At 51.1% G+C, this 17980-nt stretch overlaps 1 protein-coding gene across 4 annotated transcripts in view; it reads right to left on the bottom strand.

Annotated features, from left to right (window-relative positions):
• The window catches only part of GNAO1 (G protein subunit alpha o1), a 182876-nt gene that overhangs the window by 76378 nt on the left and 88518 nt on the right, over positions 1 to 17980 (bottom strand). For all 4 annotated transcript variants that reach the window (XM_040254026.1, XM_040254024.1, XM_040254027.1 and 1 more), the window contains exon 3: positions 8150 to 8291. In XM_040254026.1, coding sequence (XP_040109960.1) covers positions 8150 to 8291 — 142 coding nt within the window. The remainder of the gene's footprint in view (positions 1 to 8149; positions 8292 to 17980) is intronic.

The following is a 17980-nucleotide window of genomic DNA, read 5'->3' as shown; positions in this document are numbered from 1 at the left end:
AGGCTCTTGGCTTTCCTGTGGGGTAGCCAGTGGAAATGCAGGGGGTGGGGGTAAACTGAGGGCTGTCCTGTGGGCCCCTTATATACTCAAGGGAAAGGCCACTAGTGGGGACCCCCTATCCTGATGCTCAGAAATATTCACTTGCACAGTCATAACATTTTTTTCACCATTTTTTCCACAGTCATAACATTTTTTTCACCATTACAGCCGGGTAATTCAGGGCTTACAGGGAGAGACAGACGAGGGGAGTGTACGCTACTGTGAGAGAGAGAGAGAGAGAGAGAGATAGTGAGAGAGAGAAAGAGAAAGAGAAAGGGAGGGAGGGAGGAGACGGAAGTGCAAGACACCACTACCTGTGGTTTTCATTTACTGTTAGTTGGAGTTATTAGGTTTCCTTTTTTCTTTTTAAATTTCCACACCTCTTTCTACAGACGATGAATGTGCGGAGACTGGCCGAGGTGCAGGCCTGAACACCCACTCATTCCACGAGCCATGCCATGGAGGGGCCGGATGGAGGCCAGGTGCGGCAGTCACCCAGCCTGCCCAGGGAAGCCGGGGTGCCAGGCCGGGTGGGTGGTGGTCTCGGGGTGGACTGCCCTGCTCTCTTCGGCGAGCCCCACCCCAGGCTCCTCTGCACGGATATTCCTCCCAGACACTCCTCCCAGACACTCTGGCACAGCTTTGTGCTGCCAGGAGATTTACTTGCCACCAACCATCTTCTCGTCTCCAGTGCCCCTTGGGACAACATTCCAGCTTCTGATGTGGGTACTATAGACCGACTGTGTCCTCTCAAAATTCCTATGTAGAAACCTAATCCTCAGTGTCCTGATATTAGGAGGAGGGGCGTCTGGGAGGAGACTGGGGACAAGTGCCTTTATAAGAGACTCCAGAGATCAATCCCAGTCCTTCCGTCTCGAGAGGACACGGTGAGAAGACACGGTGAGAAGACAGCTGTCTGTGAACTAGTAAGGGGTCCTCCCCGGACACCTCATCTGCTGCCACCCTGACCTTGGACTTTGCAGCCTCCAGAGCTGTGAGAAATATGTTCCTGTTGTTTAAGCCACCCATCTATGGTATTGTTGCTATATCGGCCGGAAAAGACTAAAATGGGCAAACAAAGGCAGAAACCAGAGAAGAAGTTACGACCACCTGTGTCCCAGCTTGGAGGAGCACACTTTCCCCAGAGTAGCTCCCCAACCGCACCCCCATTTCTAGCCTCCAGACGGGACTTCCCACCGACTCAGCACATCTGCTTCCATGTTCTTACAGAACCCCACAGCAGCTCACAGGCAGAGTGGCCCACGGTGACCGGTGCCATCCCTCAGCCCCCTTCTCTCTTGCCTCTGTGTCCTACTAGAGCCAAAAAAAGCCACATTTTTGTTTTCCTCAGCTCCCTCCTGCTAGGCCGATGTGTGGTTCGAAGTTGGGCAACGTGTTCTCCTTCTGCCCTGGAGTCCCTGTGGGAGGTGTTACCTGGAGCCACGAGCAACCAGAGGGCCCTGTGGGGGGTGGACCCAGGCCTAATGCTTCAAGGAGCCCCAGGGCTGCCATCTCTCGCGAGTCCCTGTCCAGGAATTGACGGTGTCCCTACTGTCAAGGCGGAGAAGGCAATGGCACCCCACTCCAGTACTCTTGGCTGGAAAATCCCATGGACAGAAGGGCCTGGTAGGCTGCAATCCATGGGGTCACTAAGTCAGACACGATTGAGCGACTTCACTTTCACTTTTTGCTTTCATGCATTGGAGAAGGAAATGGCAACCCACTCCAGTGTTCTTGCCTGGAGGATCCCAGGGACGGGGGAGCCTGGTGGGCTGCCGTCTACGGGGTCGCACAGAGTCAGACACGACTGAAGTGACTTAGCAGCTACTGTCAAGGACATCAACAGTTGGGCGGTCTTCACTAGCAGCCAAATACATCCTAATTTACACAGTGCAACTCAGAGGAGCTCTGTGACTTTCTCAAGGTATCTATACGAATGTCCCAGGGTGGCATATTAGGCCCAGCTTTCTACTGGAATGTCCTTCGTCTCTGGGCCTGGACCACAATCTCTGATATCCACGGAGAGAACCTTGAGGCCCACTATGACCCTCCATCGACAAGGAAATATCCTTGTGTGTTCCCAACACTTGACTTATGAAGGCAGGGAAGGGCTCAGCATTTTATCAAGACTCAGAAAAATGGTTTTCTGTTTAGCCCTCAAAGCTCTCTGGAAGAGAACCATCCTCTTCTCATGAGCGCCCCTTCATTAAATGCCAATCAGAGAAGCCCAAGCTGGCTCCTGCTTTCCTGATTCTTGAGGATGGGCATTGACAGGAGGACAAAACCCAGGCAAAGGCAGGGCTCCTCCCATGAGTGCTCAGATCCCTGCCCTCAGCCAGGGAGCTGCCTCACTTCCGGCATTCATCTGTAATGTCTAACCAACCTTTGAAAACTAGAGTAGTTGTCACTCTGCTTCAAGGCACACAATGCTAACAACAGCTAAGCTTTCCTGAGTACCTACTGGGTGCCGGGCTCTACTCTAAGATCTTGCATCTAGTAGTCATTTAGTCCTCAAGACAACCCACTGAGGAGCATCAATATCACCACATTTTGATGAAAAGAAAAAACACCGTCTACCAGACTTCCCTGGTGGTCCAGGGATTGAATCCACCTGCCAGTGCACAGGCTGCAGGTTCGACCCCTGGTCCAGGAAGATTCCACGTGCTGTGGAGCAACTAAGTCCGTGTGCCACAACCACTAAAGCCCGAGCGCCCTAGAGCCCGTGCTCTGCAACAAGCAAAGCCACCGCAAGGAGAAGCCCCCACACCACAAGCTTGCGGGAACTAGTGAAAGCCTGTGCACAGCAACCAAGACCCAGCACAGCCAACAAATAAATAAAAATTAAAAACAAATCAAAAGAAAACACCATTGTCTACTGAAGCATCTGTCCTCCTTGTCTACGCCCTGGTGGCAGGGATTGGGTCTTGCCCACCCCTGCGGGAACACCTATGTGGATGAATGAACGGGTGAATGTGCGGGTAGATAACACCGTCCTGGCCCTCAGGCTCCCCTCCTTCCCTGTCCGGCTGCAGAGTGCCGGGAGATGGCTGGATCTGGGGCTCCAGAACGACCGTGTTCAGAGGAGGGAGCGACCATCTTCAGCCGTGGAAACCCAAGAAGAGGCTAAGGAGGAGAGCCATTAAAGGGCCATCTCAAAACCTGGCATTTTAATCCCCTGCCTCTTCCTTTCCCATCTTGAAACCTGCTGTTCTCTGAGTTGGTCTTTTTGGAGGAGGGCCAGGAAGAGCCCCTCGTGCTGCCAACCTGGGCCAAGGTACTAGCAGCCAGGTGTGGCACTGTTTATGGCAGGGCTTAAAAAACAGACACCTACCCCAAACCCAGGGCCTGGGGCCTGATCCAGTCTCAGATGACAGGAAGCAAGCCGACATGGCTGCACTGAGCCCTGCAGAGCTGGGGAGGCCTTGCAAATCAAAGGGTGGGCTCTCTCCTTCATTTCTGCATCTAACCCTGCCTCCCAGTGCACTGTCTGCCAGGGGTGTTGTGACTGCTGAGTATTTGTGGGATGACTGGCTGACCCACCAAATGAAAGACAACGAGGCCCCAGGGTGGCTGAGTGATTTTGGGCAGGCTGCTGAGATGGAAAGAGAACTGAGCAGAGATTCAGAAAACCTCAAGCTCTAGTGCCGGGCCCGCCACGTCATCCCTGGAGTAAGTCTCTTTCCTGTTGGGGCCAGGTGGGGCCCTCATCTGCAAGATGGAGCACCAGACTTAGATGGTCTTAAATGGAGGAGTTTCAAGCTCTGTAGCCTGGGCGGGCAGAGGGTCAGAGCTGGGCCGGAGCTGGCCTGCTACAGCGGAAGAGTGGCGGCATCTAGCACATGGTGGTGTATGCGCTGCTGCCTGGAGGAAGCCTCTTTCCGGCCTCAGGTTTGGGCCTTCATCTGTCACCTCCCCAGCCCCACATCAGACCTGACAACGCCCGCTGAGGTTTCTCCAGACCCCAAGGAACTCAGGCAGATACAGACTAGAGAGCATCCTTGTTTCCATCTGTTTCAGAGTTCTTGGGAACTGCAGGGTACACAGCGCTGCGCCGTGGAGACGGCATCTCAGCATTTCCCCAATTCAAAAGGAGACCGTGTTCAGCGCTCCACTGTGTGACTTAAAAGGCAAGGTTTCTCTAACCAGAGGAGATTCCATGACGTTCTGGAATCTAAGTGTGAAATCTGATTCTGCCTCCCCAAAGAGTACCATATCTCATCTCAGGGTAGGAAGGGGGCACTCCAACAAAGCCCCTTGGTGAACCGGCAGAGGCTGGGTAGCAATTCCAGCACCAGCACTGATAGCCCCACTTAGGGCACTGTCCCCAGACTGCCGGTTAGGTGCTGGACGTGTCAGGCGCTGTCCCAGCATTTCACATGCTTCACCTCATCTAACCTTAACACCAGATGAATTATGCCCATCTTACATCAGAAATCCCGAGGAAGCTAAATAGTGTACCCAGGGCCATACAGTTGGTGGTTGAACTGGGATTGGAACGCAGTTTATCCAATACTTCTTGTGTCGGGCATTGTACTAGATGGATAAGACCTATATTCTGCCCACAGGGAGTTTAAAATTTAGTGGGAGAAATAGGCATGTGCACAAAGAAAAAATGAAAATGAGAGGGGTTTTCAACTGAATAAAGCCTCATACAAGTTCAAAGCATTACTTCTTAGCTATTGTCCCATTATAATGTGCTTTACATAGGCAAGTATACGGTGCATATGCACATAGATTTTGTGTGTATTTCTATATACACGTGGGTGTGATCAAATTTATCACAAGGGAGTGTTCATAGACTTTCCCCATCCTCGGCTTGCCCAAATGAACCTCCTAATCCTCTAACTGTCCAGTTTCCCCCAGACTTTGTTCCAGTGTCAGGGTTGAGGCCAGTTCTGCTAGCTGAGGTTCTCCGCTTTTGTGATGTAGATGCAGGCCCTGGGTGTGAGGGTGGAGGGAGAGGAGGGAGGGGAAGATCCTCTCAAAAGTTTAGGACGATTTACATGACAATGAGCTGGGGAGAGGAGGGAGGAGGGAGGAGGGAGGGAGATGGGGATGCAGAGAGAGGTGGGGAGGAGGCGGAGGACGGAGGTGGAGCAAGGGGAGAGAGACGAGGGAGAAGGAGCAAGGGAGGGGCAGCTGGAGATGGGGAGAGAGGGAGGCGCAGAGAGAGAGGAAGAAGGCAGGAGGCAGAGACGGACAAGTGAGACACGTGGGAAGAAAGGGGACAGGAGGGCAGAGCCTGGCAGGCTTGTGGCGGTGTGTAGAGACATGGTGTCCGGGGCACTTAGGAAGAGAGCAGTTCAAGAGAGCAGGACTGGGACAGACGGGGGAAGGCAGGAAAGGCCCTGTGAGAAGAGCAGTGGGGGTGTCCTCTGAGTGCCTTTCCGTGTTTTGGGAGAGACTCCGAAGAACAGGACTCTGAAGCTTTGTGTTGCCTGGCTATACTGTGCCTCTTTAAATGGGGTTCTGCCCTGGACCGGAGCCACATGGATCATAGCTTCCTTAGGGTTACAAATCTATAAATACGGATTCTGTGCTGAATGACCTTGGATAAATTGCTTTGCCTCTCTGTGCCTCATTTTTTTTTTTTTTTCACTTCTCACTCCCAACTCACCAGGCTCACTTTCTCTTAGGGCCTGGTGGTGTCTGCTTGGAGCCTCTGTCTCTCTTCCTCCCACAGCTCCTTCTCGAGGTCTTTTCATCACAAATATCCCTTTCAGGTTCAGGGGAACCTTCCCTGGCCATCTAGTGTGAAGTAGCTGTCCCCTTCCACCTCACTCTTCAAACCCCCCACAGCTGATACACAGGCAGGTGGGCAGGGATGGTGGGGGCCTGCGGGTCCCTGCATGCAGCTCCTAGACAGCAAATCCATGCCAGGCCACTCCCAGGGAACACCTTCGCCAGCTGTCTGACTCACTGTGGCCTAAGGTGAAATAAAGCAGGAGGAGATGCCCCGGGGCCTGGAGGACTTCCTGACAAGCCGTGGTGCCACCTGCCAGCAGAGGACTGGGCTCCAGCTCCTCCGTGTCCAGGGAGCACCCGTTCTGTTCTCGGCCTCCCTTCTCAGTGGAGCCTTTCCCAACCCTCTACTAGAGGGCTGTCTCCACCACACAAGAAACAGCCACAGAGGCCAAGGGGCCCTGCAGTATAGACCTTAACATGTCATGTTCCTAGCAATACCCAAGCAACCACCTCTCTACTCAGGATAATAAACTGGGAAAACAAAATCCTCCAGGAACAACAAATGTTTTCCAAAACCAAAGGAGAAAAGCATTTCCAAGTCACGCTGTTTTGGGTTATAATCAGGGCAGGAGGTTTTGAGGAAGGAAGAGTTGCTTGAGAGGTGGGCGTGGCAGTGAACACACATACTCTTGGAAGGTCTCACAGGCTGTGGTGTGTGTGTGTGTGTTTGTATACTTCGTCTGTCATCTGGTTAACTGAGATTCAGGCAGACAGAGAGACCAAAGGCCTGTCCCATGTCTGAAGATCAGACAGGGCATTTCCTGCTTTAACGCCTGCCCGAGTTGACAAAAGTGAGTTAATACTTGCAAAGTGCTTATGGCACAGTGCCTGGCCTCTAGTAGGTGCTCAGTACAAGAGAGCTACTGGTGTTACTGTTGTGACCATTATTATTAAAATGAATAAAGTCCTGTAACCTGTCTTGGCTACATATGATGATCTGAGCTGCTCTTTGCTGACTGGTCTCTCCAGCTCTACTGTCCTGGCGAAGGAAATGGCAACCCACTCCAGCATTCATGCCTGGAGAATCCCATGGACAGAGGAGCCTGGCAGGCTATAGTCCATGGGGTCCTAAGAGTTGGACACGAATGAGTGACTCATACACACTCATCTCCAGCAAGTCCTGGCACACTGTATCCTCAGTGAATTCTTAGTGCAAACAAAACTGAAGAGCTCGCAGTGTCCCTCATTCCACGGCCCTGGCTCTGTGACCAAAACCAAAGCCCATCCCCAGGGAGAAGGGTTTCCTCCCTGAGGGGCAGCGCCTGGCTTCCTTGCCCCAGGCTGGCCCTGGACACCCTCAGTCACTCACTTTCTCCTCCTCCAGGGGGGAAGGCGATACCTGAGCTGGGATGACTATTACAGAGAATTAGGATTTTGTGCATAAAACATTGAATTTTACATTTAAAGCTATCTGTCACAGATGATTTATTATGCCCAGCGAAGGTGAGGATGGTTTTCCTCCATGAGGGAGGTGATTTTTTGGCAAAGAAAGGATATATACATAGTGCACAACCAAGCCACATGGGAACCAGAGCTTAACACCCTCTATCCAGAGGCTCCAACAAGGGGCCCAGGCACTCAACGGCCTCCACCTGCTCCCCACCTCACACTCCAGGTCACAAGGAGAAGTTGGGATTCAGAGTCCCAGCAGGAGACAAAGAGCCACTCCTGGAGAGAACTTTCCAAGGCTGTTTTCCCTTGCCCCTTTTATTTGGCTTTTCCAGTATAGCTGTGTAAGGTTCAGTGAATACAGACGTTTGCAAATAAGAGCTTTTATGACTTATTCCATTCACCACCTATCAGAAGCCTGGAAACTCAACTGAAAACTGTCCCTGTTCTAGGATGTCAACTTCCTGCAGGAAGGAGAGCGCCCCTGGTCCTCAGACTCACCTTGGAGAGGGGGAAAACACAGCCCCTTGGTGCAAAGGAGGAAGAGAGTGGGTTTGAACAGCTGCCCCCACTGCCGGCAAGGAAAGGAAAGCTGCCCTAAGGAGGGGAGATGGTGGCCAGGTGGGGCTTGTAGTGCCTAAAAAATATATTTTTCTGTTCAAGTGAGTTGCCCAAGGGCATGCACTTGGACAATGTTGTGAGGGTCACGATTTAGGGCAGTGTCACCAACCCTTTCTCATCTACACAATAAACCCTGGAATTCTGGGTCTGTCGTCTCCATCGGCGATCGTGCTATGGCGGTTTGCCCATCACCAGAGCCCCCTGTTGGGCTGCACTGGCCAGGTGGACGGGTGCCCTGGCTGGTAACAGCACAGTCTTGCCCTGTCCCCGTACGGCAGCCCGGCCCCATAGAGAGGACACGCGGGGAGCAGGGACAGGCCGTCTCCTCCCTGCGCCCACAGGCGCAGTGGCCTACCTTTCGCTCCTTGTCACCATACTCGATGCCCAGAGTGTCCATGGCCCGGACGATGGCTGCCAGGGACTGGATGGTGTTGCTGTAGACCACGGGCTTGTACTGCTTCACGTCTTCGCCAGAGAAGCCATCTTCGTGGATGATCCTAGAGAGAAACCACACACAGCACGTCTGATGAGCGCGCTGGCCTCACCTGGCAACGAGCACGACGTGGGAGCTCTCCCCTCCCCTCCCTCTCTACTTCCCCCCAATCCCCCGCCAACCTCCTGGCTTAGCTGGCTGAGGGCCTGGTCCAACCTGGATGCTGTGGTCACATCACAATATCTGAAGGAAAAATCTACCTGAATTACCGAAAATTAATTTGAAAAACAAAATTGTGGGAAAAAGAAAGGCAGTCTGTTTATACTCCCTATATACTGTGGAAGCGAGATCAGTCCAGGGGTTGACAGCACTTGAAAGCACTCAGAACACACACTGAACACTCAATATATGCTCGTCATGAATATTTTACTATTTATTTTTGGCTGCTCTAGGTCTGTGGTGCTGTGTGTGGGCTTTCTCTGGTCGTGGTGAGTGGCGGCCACTCTCCAGTTGCAGTGCGCGGCTTCTCTTGTTATGGGGTAAGGCCTCGAGGGCGCAGGCTTAGTGACTGTGGCACATGGGCTTGGCTGCCCCGAGGCAGGTGGAATCTTCCCAGGCCAGGGATTGAACCCCTGTCCCCTGTATCAGCAGGTGGATTTCTCAACCATTAAGCCACCAGGGAAGTCCTGCCAATAGTATTTTTAAGCAAAGCTCAGGGTTTTAGCTTAAATATCCACTCAGAAGCATACTGTTGAAGACCCCTGGAAGAAGCCTGCAGATGAAGAACACATTTTTCTCTCACAGCAAACTTCCACTGCTTTTAACAAAGGTAAGGTCACTCCAAACGAACCACCTTCATCTTTGACAACAGAAGAGCCAGCAGAAGGAGGGGGCCTGTTCACCCTTGGTTGGGATGTGAGCACTGTGTCGCCCTTGTCCTGGTGGCTCTGAACCCGACACGGAGGACACAGAGGTGACGCTGCAGCTCCCGGAGGCCGTGCGACACTCAGCGCCCTTCTGTGCTCAGGCTTGGCTGGGGTCAAGGCTGAGGCCGGACATGCCCTGAGGCCCCTGCACCCGGCAGACGGTGCCTGTTGCTGACAAGGGCCCAGGAAGCAGAGAAAACTAGAAAGGGGGTAAAACTGAGACTCTGCAAGAATCTGCTCACTGTTGAGGTAATTAAGAAAAGACAAATGGATTTTAAGACTAACACCCAACATTAGGAGCTTCCCAGCTGACATAGTGGCAAAGAATCCACCTGCCAATGCAGGAAATGCAAGAGACGTGGGTTTGATCCCTGGGTCGGGAGGATCCCCTGGAGGAGGGAATGGCAACCCACTCCAGTATTCCTGCCTGGAGAATCCCATGGACAGAGGAGCCCGGCAGACTACAGTCCGTGGGGTCGTGAAGAGTCAGACACAATTGAGCACGTTCGCACACGTACACACACACACATCCAACATTAGTCATCTGCCAGTAAACTGCAAACTCTCCTGTGGACATGTTTTTCAGTCCAAGACTGAATACCACCTGTGACATGTACATCCACCTGTGTGATAGCTCAGACTCCCTTACTACCTCTGCAGCCCTTCTCCAGCCTTGCATGTCCTTCGGTACTGGAGAACACTGCTAGTGAGTCTCTCTCTCTATAAACAGTTTTACTGAGATAAGAGTTCACAGACCATAGAATCCACCCGTGGGAAACGTGAGATTCACCATTCCTTAGTATATTCACAAGGTTGGGCAGTGATCTCTAGTTTCAGAATGTTTTTGTCCTCCCCCAAAGAAATCCTGTACCCATTAGCAGTCACTCCATCCCCCACCTCCAGCAGGAAGCAATCACTCATCTGATCTGCCTTCTGTTTTTACAAATTTGTCTACTCTAGACATTTCACATAGATGCAATCAGACGAAGTGTCGTCTTTCGTGACTAGTTTCCTTCACTTAGCATGTTCATCTGTGTTCATCCGTGCTGTAGCATCTATTAGTACTCCCTTTCTTTTTATTGTCAAACCAGACTCCATATACAGATATACCATGTTTTACTTATCCCCAGGTCAGTTGATGGATATTAACGATTTCTATTATAAAATGTGACTTGGTGCTGGGTTGTGAGCCTTTATCCTGAGCTTCTCTAAGAAGCAGATCAAAATGACCCTACTGCCTTTTCTCTGTCTTCTATTAGCCCTAAATCCGGCTTTGTACAAGTTTCTGAGCGTACATCCAGCCTGCATCATGGATGTGCACTACCCTGGAGGGAATCTCAAAGGGAATTGTTAGCTCCCACCGTAAACAACTAGAGATCCGGACAAAATATGTGAAACAAGGGCTTTCAGACACTGGAGAATAAGCAGCGCGGGACTTGTGATCTGGGACGGAAGGGAAGAGAGCGTGGTGAGTCCTGTGAGGGATGAGTCCTGTGATCGCCTTGGCTTTCTGCCCGGAGGCGTCCACCAAACCTCAGCGCGGGGAGGGAGGGCCCGCTCACAGCACAGCCACCTTCCTGAGCGCATGGGGTAAAGGGAAAAGTTCTGGAAGGCTGAGGTGCAGAGTACCTGAGAGGAAAGAGGAGAGGAGAGAGAGACAGCGAGACACAGAGCTCCACATATCTGATTGGGAGGTCTTTTTGAGCCTTTGGCTGAACCGAGTGAGACTCTACAAACTTGAGAAGAAACATGCGTCAGGGAGCTTCTAAGGTAGACCCGTCCCAAAGCTCACCCAAGTCTGAGTGTGGTGCAAGTCCCCACTAGTCAGAATGGAGAGTTAAACCCCTAGGACATTTGGCAGAGACCCCAGAAGGCTCACTCCTCAGTAGTAAAGGCTACTTTTAGACCTGCCCTGACAGAACTCAAAAATGAGCCTCAAAGAAAAACCCAAATTGACCCACAAGTCAATAACTGTGTGACAGAATAAAATCTAACACTCCTTAAATGAGGACGGTGAAATCCAGACACTTACCAATCTAATATTCATAGTATCCAGCATCCAATAAAAACATTTCTGGATATGCAAAGGAGGAGGAAAGTGTGATCCATAACCAGGAGACAAATTAGTCAACAGAAGCAAACTCTGAAGTGTCAGAGATGATGGCATTAACAAGACCTCAAAAACAGCTATCTAAAATATTCTCAAGAAACTAAAGGAAAACATGAACATAATGAGTAGAGAAATGGAAGATATAAAAAAGAGCAAAACAGAGTATCTAGAAATGAAAATACAGTATCTGAAATAAAAATTTCACTGAAAGGGACTAACAGCAGATGAGACACCCCAAAGAATAGTGAACTTGAAGATACAGCAATAGAAACCATCAAAACTGAAGCAGAGAGAGGAAAAAGGCTGAAAGACGTATAGTGACATACATATGAAAACATGTAGAAGTAAAATCTATGCAATGATAGCACAAAGGATGGGAGGGATAAAATGGAAATACATTTCTGAACAATTCTTATATTGTACAAGAAGTAGCGTAATATTGCTTCTCTCGTGGCTTAGCGGTAAAGAATCTGTATGCCAATGTCTGTCAATGCAGGAGGCACAGGTTCAATCCCTGGGTCGGAAAGATCTTTGGAGAAGGAAATGGCAACCCATTCCAGTATTCTTGCCTGGGAAATCCCATGGACAGAGGAGCCTGGCTGGCTACACACAGTCCATGGGGTCACAAAGAGTCGAACGTGACTTAGTGACTAAACAACAACAAGAAAGCATAATATTACTTGAAAGGAAGCCTGTTCACAGTATTGTGAACGCCAGAGCCATCACTAAAAAACCTCCACGGCCTGACTCTCCTCAGAGGGTGGGAACTCTGGGTGCCCTGAGAGGTGCAGCCTGGATCTGCTGGTTCCCATGACACATTCTTGCAAGAAGCTGGCTCCATGAGTTTCTCATGCTTTGCTTTGGACCAGCTGGCCTTGCTACTCTCCTGGGAAGGCTCTCTAGATCCCTGGCCACCTACAGGATCTCCTTCCACTAGGGTTATTTTTTCACACCTGTTAGTATTGACCTTCATAGCACCTGACAAGGTAGGGAGGGTAGACTTTTATTCTATCCGTCTGTATTGAGACTAAGACTGAGTAACTGGCCTAACGGCTGTCAGCAAAAACAGTAAGAGCCAAATGCCAGAACAGAACCCGAGTCTGTAAGCACACGGTCCTTTTTGCCACACCTCAAGCCTTGGGGTGGGCTAGACCGAATACTGCCTGGAAGGCCTCACAGGTGCCTGGGGTGCCCTCAAATAAGAAAGCTTCATTTGGGGCTTACAAAAATGATGCAATTTGGGCAAAAACTGCTAAAATCATGATTACTGGTTGCATAACTTGTTCACGCTGGCTTATATTAGCTTAAAATTGGGCTTCTTGCTTCAGGATAGAATTTTATACCTTCCGTTCCCTCTGACTCAACCCTAGAAAAGCTGCACCATGCATAACAACACTGAAAGTAAGTAATATTCATAATGCTACTATTCAGAGAAAAACGCTGCACTTTTTTAGTAAAAGTCCTTCAGTATTTCTTTCATGCCACATTCTTCTCCCCCAACTCTGCCTCAGCATTGATTTGAATCATTATCCTTAAAAGTATCATTTAAGGCCTCTTTATTTTCTATTTCCCATCTCATTCCAGGGAGAAAAGAGTAGAGCAGTGGTCAGATCTGAGGAGTCAGAAAAATGTGGGTGATGCCAACTCCATCACTCATGAGCTGTGTGTTCCTAGGAAAGGATTTAACTCCTCAGGCTTTGGTTTCTTCAACTGCAAGAACTCATTGTGAGAAATAAATGTAAAGTGCCTATTGTATACAGTAGGGCTTCCCTCATAGTCAGTTGGTAAAGAGTCTGCCTGCAATGCAGGAGAGATCCAGTTTGGTTCCTGGTTCAGGAAAATCCCCTGGAGAAGGGATAGGCCACCCACTCCAGTATTCTTGGGCTTCCCTTGTGGCTCAGTAGGTAAAGAATCTGCCTGCAAGGCAGGAGACCTGGGTTTGATCCCTGGGTTGGGAAGATCCTCTGGAGAAGGAAAAGGCTACCCGCTCCAGTATTCTGGCCTGGAGAATTCCACGGACTATACAGTTGATGGGGTCGCAGAGTTGGACATGACTGAGCAAGTTTCACTTCACTTCACTGCAAGCATATAATATATGGTGGGCTTCTCTGGGGGCTCAGCAGTAAAGAATCCACCTGCCAGTGCAGGAGACACAGGTTTGACCCCTGGTTTAAGAAGATCCCCTGGAGAAGGAAATGGCAACCCACTCTAGTATCCTCACCTGGGATCCCATGGACAGCGGGGCCTGGCAGGCTATAATGGGGTCACAAAGAGTCGGGCACAGCTTAGCAACAACAAACAACAACAATAATATACAGTAGCTGTCAGTAATGATACCTTCATTCTAAAGTCAAAGTCCCTTAAAGAGAATTTCCTTCACTGGTGGTATAAGAGAAGCAGAAACACAATAGCCACTAATGTTTAAGGGTTTACTCTCCATGTCAAGTGCTTTGCATGTACTATCACATCTAATCTTCAAAACAACCCTAGGAGATAATTTTTATCTCCTCTCAACAGAGAAAGGAAACAAAGGCTCAGAGAGGTTAACCCAGTCACCCGAGGTCACACAGCTGGAAAGGGTGACAGTGGCATTTGAGGCCATGCTTGTGCCCACCAAGTGGACACTGAGACGCAGGACTGCTTCTTCTGCTAGAATTCCTATATCCAGGTTCCCTGAGAACCCAGAGATTTCACACACAAAGTTAGCATCAAAACACCTCCTATATCAGTCCAAGGGGTGTGGGGCGAGGAAAGGAGGCACAGGGGTTGGAGAGGTAGCCTGGGGGAGTCGGGTTTCTTGTGGCAGCCCGAGTCTAGCCCTGGAAGAGATGAGGATGGGATTTGGAAAGCAGGAATGAGTCTGCATGGGGTACCTGAGTAATGATCAGCAGCAGCTCCAGCATCTCACTGTGCAGCAGCCTCAGACAAACTGAGCTCCATCCACACAGCTGAGTGACAGAGGCACAGAATCAAGTCCCAGAGACAGCACCTGATGACTGGATCCAGCTGCTCCTGAAGCTCGCCCTGTCCTGACACTTCTGAGGGACACGTGTTCTCTGACTCCCTCTTATTTTTGCATAAGCTGATTTGATTTGGGTTTCTGTCACTTACAACCAGCACAGTCATGACCAAAACATGTTTTGCACCTTGGGAGGCCATCTCCTAGTACACTTGTTTATTAACTTTCTGTCCATACCAGCAGCCTGTCTGTCGGTCCTGGGAGGCCAGGTACCACATCCCCTCCATCTCAGTTCCCACTCTCCTTATTAGCTGACACAGGGCAGGCTCTGAATAGACTCTGACACAGGTTGGTTCTCTGAACTCAGAGAATGTGGGATGTAAGTCCACGAGCAAGATTACACTGGGGCACAAGATTTGCCCCTCTCCAAGGAGCTCGCTAAAGAAGACAGGGTGTGTGCGTGCGTGCGTGCGTGCGTGTGTGCGTGCACGTGCACGGGCGTGTGTGTGTGTTGGGGTGGAGTGGGAACCCACTGGATTCCTTACATCTGCAGAGCTAGCATCACACAGGTGGAGCGGGCTAGAGGCTGCACTGGTGCCCACTCCATACTAGGCCATATCCTAGTACATTTGTACTAGGACTCAGGGACTCAGGGGTTTTCCAAGCTGCCAGAGCAGAAGAAACCTAGGAGCAGGCAAGGCTGACTCTGCAGCCCTGAGTGTCTGACTCTGGCAGGTCTCTGGGAACCTGGCAACGCAACCGAGGGAGGAGAACCCAGGCGGAGACTGGGAGAGCACGGGAGGGCGGCAGGGAGCTCACGTGAGGTTTCTGGGAACAGGCAACCAGGGAGGGTCCCCAGGCCTCGCCTACCCTGCTCCTCTCTCTGCTGTCCTGGGGACCCGCGAGGGGCCTGGGCTGGGGTTCCCTTTGCTCTCTGCTTCCCCTTCTCCACGCAGGACTGCACTGGGCAGCACTGAGGCTCCCCAGGCACAGCGGCCTTATATGGCCACAGAACCACAGGCTCGGGCGCGGGAAGGGACCCTGGAGGATCATCTGGCCTGGCAGCCGTGCCCCATCTCTGAATCACGGATGCCTCTGACACTGTGACAAATGAACCAAGACACACGGTTTTACCACACACACCCCCTCCGCCCAACTTCTGGAGGTTCACAGACTCACAGGCGCTAAGCTGAGGGAACACGATTTCTCACTCCATCTCCACGGTGGATTAAATGCCCCTTCTCTGCCTCCTTTTCTCAGCACCCTGCCCCCTGCATCGGGGCTGTCACTCCATCCTCCACGATAATCCCCTTAAGAGTTCAGACGAAGGGGGTGAGGTTCTGGAGCCAGACTCGAGCTGTGTGACGGGGCAATTTCCTTCACTGCCTGGTGCTTCAGTTTCCCTAAATTTCCATAGAGAGGGGAATTAATAGTAACTATCCTCGCTGGGTCGTGGTATGTAGAGAAGAGGGCCCGACACAGGAAGCAGTCAGTGCAGCTGTTACTAGGACTGTTATCACTGTATTTGGTGAGTGGGACTGAGAGAGAAAGGACAGGGTGTCCTGTGTCTGTCTTCCTGAGGACAGAAAGTGACCAGGGGCTGCAGGGCAGCAGGGAGGTCGAACATTACGGGAGAACCCCTGCCCCCCCTGGGAGAAAGAAGCAGGGCTCGTGGCCACAGCAAGGAAGCCAGGGCAGGGGGGAGGGGGCCCTGTCCAGACTGGCGCAGAGAATCTGCTCACTCACAGGAGCAGTAATGAAGTAAAGGCTGAGCTTCCTGAATGGGGACTGCTTCGTGAGGTGACAGAAGGCACTTCTGATCATAAGCGGGCTGCCTGGGCTAGACTTGGTGCTCAGAGCTTCACTGGTGTAACCGCTGATGAGGGTTTCCCTTTGTCAGGGAGACCTGATGTGTAACGGGGCTCTGGCCCTGGAGCCACCACCCTCCCCAGTGGAGGGGGGAAGTGACCACCCTGGCTCCAGAGAATGCAGCTTCAAGCAAACAGTCAACAATGAGATGCCAGTGAGTTAATGAACCACATACCAGCAATTAGGGGCTTCACAGAACCCACCGGAGCACTGGATCTGAACAAGACTGTAAGATGAAAGCACCAGGTATAGCACAGAGTGTGCCCTGCACAGCCATTTGTGTAAAGCTAGATTCGTGTGTGATGATGGTGGTAAGAGGAGGGAGAAGGCGGGGAGAAAAAAGATGGCACAGGAGGATGCTTAACATGGTTATCACCAAGATCACTTTTGATTTTTTCTTTACTTTCTTTATGTTTTGTTTCATTAAAAATGTGTGTGTGTTACTTGAAAGAACAACAAATCATGTTTTAACAGAAGAGAAGAATCAAGTAACAAGGGATAGTCATCGGTCATTAGGAATTTTCTGATGTGTTTCACTTGGGTTCAGCCTGGTCCCTGCCTGCCTAGGACTTCTGTTCCAGGCCAAGTGAGAAAGCTGGTGCGGAGAACATGAGGGTTAACAGTAACAACTGGCATTTCCCAAAGGCCAACTGAAGGGTTGAAAGGGTTGCCAAGGCCCAACTGAAGGGTTGAAATTCTACAAGACGGCAGAGTAGAAGGACATGTGCTCATCTTCTCCAAGAACTCCAAAATTACAACTCACTGCTGAACAACCACTGACAGGAGAATGTTGGAGCCCACCAAGGAAAGATACCCCATGTCCAGAGGCAAAGGAGAAGCCCCAGGAAGAAGGCAGGAGGGGCGAAATCACGTTTAGAATCAAATCCCACACTGGCCAGAGATGCCCGGAGGGCTCAAACAAACCTTGTGCGCACCAGGACCCAGAGAACCCACCGAGACTGAGCCAGAACTGTGTTTGAGTGTCTCCTGTGGAGGTACCGGCCAGCCGCGGGCTGCTGCAGGGGCAGGGGCTCCGGGGGCAGTAGACCCGGGTGTGGCATAAGCCTTCTCGGAGGAGCTCACCATTAACCCCACCATAGAGCCGCCAGAACTTACACAGGGCTGGGGAAACAGGCTCTTGGAGGGCACAAACAAAAGTCTGTGCACACGAGGATGCAAGAGAAAGGAGCAGTGACCCCACAAGAGACTGACCCAGACTTGCCCGTGAGTGTCCAGGAGTCTTTGGCGGAGGTGTAGGTTGGTGGTGGCCTGCTGCACGCAGGGGCCACTAAGTGCAGCAGTGCCTGCATGGGACCTTTTGAAGGAGGTCACCAGTATCTTCATTACCTCCACCATAGTTTGCTGCTGCTGCTAAGTCGCTTCAGCCGTGTCCAACTCTGTGCGACCCCATAGATGACAGCCCACCAGGCTCCCCTGTCCCTGGGATTCTCCAGGCAAGAACACTGGAGTGGGTTGCTATTTCCTTCTCCAATGCATGAAAGTGAAAAGTGAACATGAAGTCGCTCAGTTGTGTCCGAATCTTGGCGACCCCATGGACTGCAGCTTACCAGGCTCCTCCATCCATGGGATTTTCCAGGCAAGAGTACTGGAGTGGGGTGCCACTGCCTTTTCCACCATAGTTTGGCCTCAGGTCAAACAACAGGGAGGGAACACTGCCCCACCCATCAACAGAAAATTGGGTTAGAGATTTACTGAGCATGGCCACACCCAGCAGAACAAGACCCAGTTTCCCAGTCAGTCTCTCCCATCAGGAAGCTTCCATAAGCCTCTTATCCTTATCCATCAGAGAGCAGACAGAATGAAAACCACAATCACAGAAAACTAACCAATCTGATCACATGGACCACAGCCTTGTCTAACTCAATGAA

This window comes from Oryx dammah, unplaced genomic scaffold (assembly GCF_014754425.2).
Source record: "Oryx dammah isolate SB20612 unplaced genomic scaffold, SCBI_Odam_1.1 HiC_scaffold_13, whole genome shotgun sequence".
NCBI classification, from domain to species: domain Eukaryota; kingdom Metazoa; phylum Chordata; class Mammalia; order Artiodactyla; family Bovidae; genus Oryx; species Oryx dammah.
This window is presented reverse-complemented; position numbering and strand designations above follow the sequence as displayed.